This window comes from Heloderma suspectum, chromosome 2 (genome assembly GCF_057233095.1).
Source record: "Heloderma suspectum isolate Gila_16-S chromosome 2, 16-S_ref, whole genome shotgun sequence".
Classification (NCBI taxonomy): Eukaryota; Metazoa; Chordata; class Lepidosauria; order Squamata; family Helodermatidae; genus Heloderma; species Heloderma suspectum.
In genome coordinates, this window is record NC_139459.1 from 143,105,998 (window position 1) to 143,112,611 (window position 6,614).

The 6,614-nt window shown below is 45.6% G+C and overlaps 1 protein-coding gene and 1 pseudogene across 5 annotated transcripts in view; one reads left to right on the plus strand and one right to left on the minus strand.

Annotated features, from left to right (window-relative positions):
• LOC146352896 (protein CFDP2 pseudogene) overlaps positions 1-6,614 on the minus strand; it is a 1,048,348-nt pseudogene that overhangs the window by 378,976 nt on the left and 662,758 nt on the right. The window lies entirely within an intron of this gene.
• The window catches only part of SCNN1A (sodium channel epithelial 1 subunit alpha), a 29,768-nt gene that overhangs the window by 20,461 nt on the left and 2,693 nt on the right, over positions 1-6,614 (plus strand). For 2 of the 4 annotated variants that reach the window (XM_084835128.1, XM_084835131.1), the window contains exons 6-12: positions 1,424-1,587; positions 3,040-3,138; positions 3,283-3,400; positions 3,571-3,649; positions 4,119-4,176; positions 4,899-4,954; positions 5,615-5,690. In XM_084835128.1, coding sequence (XP_084691254.1) covers positions 1,424-1,587; positions 3,040-3,138; positions 3,283-3,400; positions 3,571-3,649; positions 4,119-4,176; positions 4,899-4,954; positions 5,615-5,690 — 650 coding nt within the window. The remainder of the gene's footprint in view (positions 1-1,423; positions 1,588-3,039; positions 3,139-3,282; positions 3,401-3,570; positions 3,650-4,118; positions 4,177-4,898; positions 4,955-5,614; positions 5,691-6,614) is intronic. The other 2 variants (XM_084835130.1, XM_084835132.1) reach the window with 1 other exon arrangement.

Here is a 6,614-nt window from a genome sequence, read left to right on the forward strand (position 1 = left end):
AAGGTGCTACCAGATGAGAGTTCTATTGTGCAATCAGCCTGCCTCAAACATGGAATTTTGCAACAAGGGGTCCAGACAATATTGTTTTCCATTTGTTTTTCCAATGCTTCTTCCATCTTTTTTTCTTATCACAGAAAATTCATTAAGTGTGAGATCTTGCCTCAGTCCCAGGGAAAATATTGCCTATAACACCAAGACAGGGGCAAGCTGTAGGGCCAGGGCCAGCTATGGGAAGCCAGATGCCTAAGAATTCAGTTATACCAGGCATCCCACAGGCTTATGAGCTGGGTAGGGATAAGACTCAGGACGCTGATATGGCCTATCTTCTACAGCTGAGAGACCTGACCTTGTTGGACACCCTGCTTCTCAACTAGGGACATCTTCCATGGGAACAGGGGAGCAGGGAGAGGTCTCTGTAAAATAAGGGGCTTCTAGGGTATGTCATCAACTAAAGAGAGCGGAGCAGAAGCAACCGGTGAGGTGCAGTACATGTTTGCAATCTAGGTTTCCCTGCCAAGATCAAAAGCCCAGTAGTGATCTTTAGTAGCTCCGACTTGCACTCTTCTTCTTCCCTCCCTCTTGCACTCGGTCACAAGTTCCACCTGTGAAGTTCTAATCTCCTGTTATTTCTGTGTCATCCGATGCATGGCCCGAGTAGTGTTTTCACTGGAATTAACCTCATAATCAGTGCACATCTTGGAAAGGACACAATGGCCTAACCGTTTGCTCATCTGAGACTCAGCCATGGACACACTTTGGACTCTTCATGCTCATCAGACTCTCTTCCCATCCTCTCCACTAACTGTCAGGGTGGACACTGAGCCCATAGAATCCCAGAGTAGTTCTGATTCTGAGGAAGAGCAGACGCTCCTGGGAGAGGAGCGCGCTCCTCTTTCCCAGGGCCCATAGCTGACGGAGATTCCTCCCACCAGCATTCCTAGATTAGAAAGCAGTCCAGGGAGTGACTGAGCAGAGATAGCAGACTTGGTGGATGTGCGACGCAGACGCAGAGAGCGGCGCCAGATGGAGGGCGCGGAAAGGAGGCGCAGTGCCCGGTTGGCGCGCAAACAATGGCTGCGCCCCGAGGATCCAAGGGAAAAGGGGAGGAACTCACCCTACTCCTTAAGTTCAGGGGTCTGCCAGTAATTCCCTTTCAAACGGGGACCAACTGTTTCAACTTAGGGCATAGGTACTCTGCTGCTCAGATCTAGTTGCTACCTGTAGAGTTGTTAAGTTGTAAAAGAAGAATAAAGCTTTGAAAGGAATCCCTTTGTCTGTGTCTGGACTTGGTTACTGGATTAGACTGAGAGAGGCCTCCAAGGAGCCCTTGACACTAACCTTCATTCTACCTAGATTATCTCACTCCCACAGCCACCCTATTTTTGTCTCTATGGGCTCGATCTTCCTTACTCTGTCTCCATAGGCCTCTCTCTCGTCGTCCGCACGGAACAAAATGACTTTATCCCACTAATATCCACTGTGACAGGAGCCCGAGTGATGGTCCACAATCAGAATGAACCAGCCTTTATGGATGATGGGGGCTTTAATGTGCGTCCTGGTATAGAAACATCCATCAGTATGAGAAAGGTGAGGGGAAAAGATGAGACATAGTTTCAGCATACGGATGGAGTCATTTCTCTTGTGAGGAAAGGAGGGGAAAACACATGCCTGCAGTAAGTCACATTCTGCTCAGTTTTATTCAGTTCAGAGTTTATTTTCTGAGTTGTAGGTCACATAAAGAAAATACGAAATAACTGATTATAGAGTTCCATAAAATTAGAGGGTGTCAACAGCCAAAATCCTGAATTCTTAATTATGACAGTCTACCACTTCCCTATCTAGTTTTGTTTGTAAGATTAACAAGTGCAGAGTAAGAAAGATAGTCCATGCCAAAGCTAAGGGTTGCTGTAGATGTTATAGCTGAAACAAGTGTCCATTAAAAACATTATATGTAACTGCTTCTACCCTATAATGTGTGAGACAGCTATGTGTCTTCTCTTTACAGCCTGTAAACTGTGGAAACATGCAACAGGAAGACACAGTTGGCCCCATGTCCTCACTGAGTATTCCCACAAAGTAAAAACCTGGGCCAGGGTTCATAGCTTGCTCAGCCAAGAAGCTCATTGGGTGATGCTGGGCCAGTCACTCTCTCACAGCCTAATATACATCACAAGGTTGCTGTGATGGTAATATTGGGAGTGGAAGAAAGGCAGGATCAAAAGAAAATAAGTAATGTGACCATCTTGCATGTTACATGGTAGAAGTGAATAGGCACTACAGTTGTAATCCTCCACCGTGCATGTCTGGAGAGCAGGGTGTGGAACGGCTTTGCATCAAGCACCCATATAACTTGACCTCTCCACTACCTCTATACCCAGTGTGCCACTGCTATGCAAGGCACACTGCCCTACAGCAGGCCACTCATGTCAAGCCAAGGCCCTCTTGATCCTCACCTTGGAGTATCTAGTTGTCCATTCTTCTCCCCACCCCCCCACCCCCGCAGGTGTGGAGCTACACAACAGAGCGCAGACAAGCACAGGCAACTGGATACTTTAAGGTGAGGCACAAAACAGCCCCTGGCTTGATGTTTATGGCATACTGTGTCATAACAGGAATGCACCCAGGGCAAAAAAAAAACATAGAAGGGAGTTATATTGGAGCACTATGAGAAACAATCAGAAGGAACTGACCAGGCAAAAGAAGCCCAGGTTGCTAGTATTTCTATCTGGCCCAGCCAATCCGGAGGCATAATGCTCCCTTTCAATAGTAGGGGCTGATGTTGCACAGCCCTATTCCCTTCTGTGCCCAGACAGGGTTCTGAGCACAAACAGACCTAGGTAAAAACAACTAAGTCTTGTGGCGCACCTAAGTAACTCCTTAAACTACCAACAAAGTTCCTGGTTCGAGCTCCAGTGCATTCAAGCAGCACATTCACCAAGGGCGGGGAGAGAAAAGAAGGTAACTTGGCATGAGAGGCAGATGCAAATTAGAGAAGGAAGGAAACTGCAGTGATTTAACCCGTTTCAATGTGACTGGCAGGAAACAACAAAACGCCTTGGGGGCACCTACAATGACTGTACAGAAAATGGGAGTGACGTGCCAGTGAAGAACCTCTACCCATCCCATTATACTGAACAGGTATCTTCATCCAGCACCCCCCCATCCCCCGCCCCATTCTGTCCCCACATTGGGATGATTCCCATTACAGACATGTCACTATGGGGCTCCTGGAGAACTGTCAGTGCTGCCATGTGATCAAGGTTTTCCTTTTGCTTCTCCTAGGTCTGCATTCGTTCTTGTTTTCAGAACAATATAGTAGAACGGTGTGGCTGTGGCCATTACTTCTATCCCTTGCCCTCTGGTGCAGTTTACTGTGACTACACTAAACATGTAGCTTGGGGTAAGTGCAGATGAAAGGCGGGGAGCAGTCCACAAGCCCACCCATTACACACTTCTGAACATATCACCCCCAGGCTAACTCCTAACTCACATGGGCACAAGATGCTAAAGCCTCCCATGCACACATCATGTGCAATTAACTTACTGTATGTTTCTCTGTCTCCTGCTAAGGTTATTGTTATTACAAACTCCAGGCTGAATTTAAAGCAGGCTTTTTGGATTGTTTCACCAAATGTCGAAAACCATGCAAGTAAGTAGGCTTCAAATCTTGCGGAGTTGCATTCCTGGGCCTGGTCAAATTCCACAGAGCTTGCTTAGCAATAGAAAATATTCAGTGAAATGGAGCAAAGCAGGGTTTGTGCCCAACACTTTGTTCTATGCCAGCCTCCGCTTGTAGGAGGGAGCTCCCAGCCTCAAACATTCTCCAGAAACCCAGTAAGCCACGAGGGTTCTTCAGTTAGTTTTTCGGGTGCCTATTTCTCCAGCTGATGATTCCAGTCCCAATGCAGCCAACATAGGTTGTGAATGGTAGCAGATGATGATGCTACAGATGGCCTAACTCAATGTATGACTTAGCCATGCCATGCAAGGCAAGCACAATTTAGTCTAGCCCGAGGGCATCAACAGAATAACAGCAGTATAAGGACTTGCATAAGGAATGCAGATGTAAAGGTTCCCATAGCAGTGTACCTCTAAATTTCTCATATGCCTTTCTTTAGGGTAACAGAGTACCACCTCTCAGCTGGATACTCACGTTGGCCTTCTGCTGTCTCTGAAGTAAGGCGATCATTTTCTGGTTGCATGTAGACACATTCCTGGGAGCTACTGAGGGGCTAATTACACGTTTCCCACAAGTGCATGTAACAATGCATGTCCCCCATGCCAGTTTTTAAAATGCAAAGCCACTTCGGGTAGGGGGTGTAAAGCAGGAGAAGGGGGTGTCAAAATTTTCCCTGGGCATTAGGTTCCAAACTGTTTAGGGCTCTCATCCGATGCATTACAAAATGTAAAGAGTGTTTATATCAAACACTCTTGGGGCATTCAATTTAGAGCAGAGAAATGTTGAGTGGGGGAAAAAGTAACTGCCCCTCCCATAAAGGAAAGGTTCCTCTTGTGGAAGCACCAAGTCATTACTGACCCCTAGAGGGACGCCGTTTTTCCTCGGCGTTTTCCTGGCAGCTGTATAGTGGGGTGGTTTGCCATTGCCTCCCCAGTCCTAACTACCTTTCCCCCAGCAAGCTGGGTACTCATTTTACTGACCTCGGAAGGATGGAGGGCTGAGTCGACCTGAGTTTTGGTTGCATTACTGCCGCCTACCACTCTGCGCCACATGAGGCTCCCCTCCCATACCTTCACTCAAAATTCCAAAGTGGCTTTGCATTTTTAAAAATGAGGGTCGGTTATGTGCCTTTGTAGGTAACAGGCTGATAGCCCCTGAACGGCTTATGTTGATTTCTTAAATCAATTATGATGATTGCAAATATGTACTGTCATTCCAGGCCTGGGTGTTTCACATGTTTTCTCTGCAGAATAAGTACAACATCACATCCAAGAGGTAAGAGCTCCACCTACAGTCAATCTAAACGTTCAGGGTTGAAGACAAATCCAGTAACTGGCAACATTCAAACCAGCAATGGGGAAACAAGAGTACAGATGCAAAGACTGAAAAAAGATGAGGGAATACGATTGAGGATATAACTTAACACCCACTCCTATGATAGAATGGGGATGTGGATATTGATCCTATGATCAAGAAATTGCTTGGGGAGTTTAGGCTAGATTGCTGGAATTAAATAAATGCTTTCTGTAACTCTGGACAGAATTTATGGTGCATGAAGCAATATAGAAATCCGTTCCTCCATAGAATATTACAAGTTCTTTGTATCAGCCCACACACATTGCTGAATAGCCCAGACAGAGGTACTTTGCAGGTTTCAGGAGAAAGTCAAGCAGGAAATTATGGTTTCTGAATTGATGTTCACATTGTTTTCATATATTTGATATGTTATGGTACAGTTTATGCAAGTTAGTGGAAGTTTTTGAGGTAAAATTGGAATACAGCAGAGTATTAGGGATCAATATTTGTAGGTTTAGAAAATTGCTATTAGAATTGAGGTTGTTGACTTATACATTTGAAGATTTGGGAGACATAGGCACTGACAGAGCTGCAAATATTTACAGGCCCGGGTTCACCCAATCCCTCTTTTATTGACAGGAAGGGAATTGCCAAAGTGAATATATTTTTTGAGGAGTGGAATTATAAAAGCAATGGGGAGTCTCCTGCTTTCACAGTATGTATTCCATCCATAATCACATATTGCCAGCTGCCTGAAACAGCACTCACTCCACCAATGACACAAAGGAGCCACCATCCTTTAACGTGGCCCTTTCCAGATGATCAGTTTTTAGAGCTACAAAAGTGCAAATTGTTCAGTCCGGCTTCTTTGCTCAGAGTTGCTTCTGTTTTAGGTACACTGCACTTTCCCAGTTCTCAAACTATAGTATCCTGTTGTTGAGGAAAATGTGATTCTTTCCCCAGGCGGCAGGGCCAGTGCAATGTAGAGATCTGATTGAAATGTGGTGGTTAGAATGTCATGGGTATCTGATGGCTAATGCCCTTGTCATCAGTGATCCCGAACAACACAATTCCTCCCCCCACACCATACATACATACATACACACACACACACACACACACACGATGCCTATTAATACCACCAGCCCCTGTAAAGAGCAAACTTCCATAAATTCGTCTCAAGACAAACAATAGAGAAGCTTCTTGTTCCACTTCCCAACCATTCTTCCCAACAGGAACCCTTGACGACAGTTTTAACTTCTGTGCAAGTTCAATCTTAGTAGGCCAAGTACAGATCACTATGCACTAGAGCTACTGCTGAAATGAACCCCCCCCCCCTTCCGCAAATGTTGAGGGTGAATATTCTCCGAATGCTCTCTAGGTTTCCAAATCTTCAGAAAATATTTGACAGTCAATGCAAGCATTTGACATCCAAAGATTTTGCTGTAGCAGTCAATATTTGGCTATGTGGCAGAAACAGTATGGCTACTCCCCATTTCAAAATAACTGTGTTCGCCTCTGAATTGGGACAGACAGAACAGACCCACCAAAATCTAAAATGCAGCAGTGGAGACACTTAGAATGGATGACCTAGGAGACTCCCACAGCAAAGTTCAGCTGTCCAGGGAGCCAAGAATCT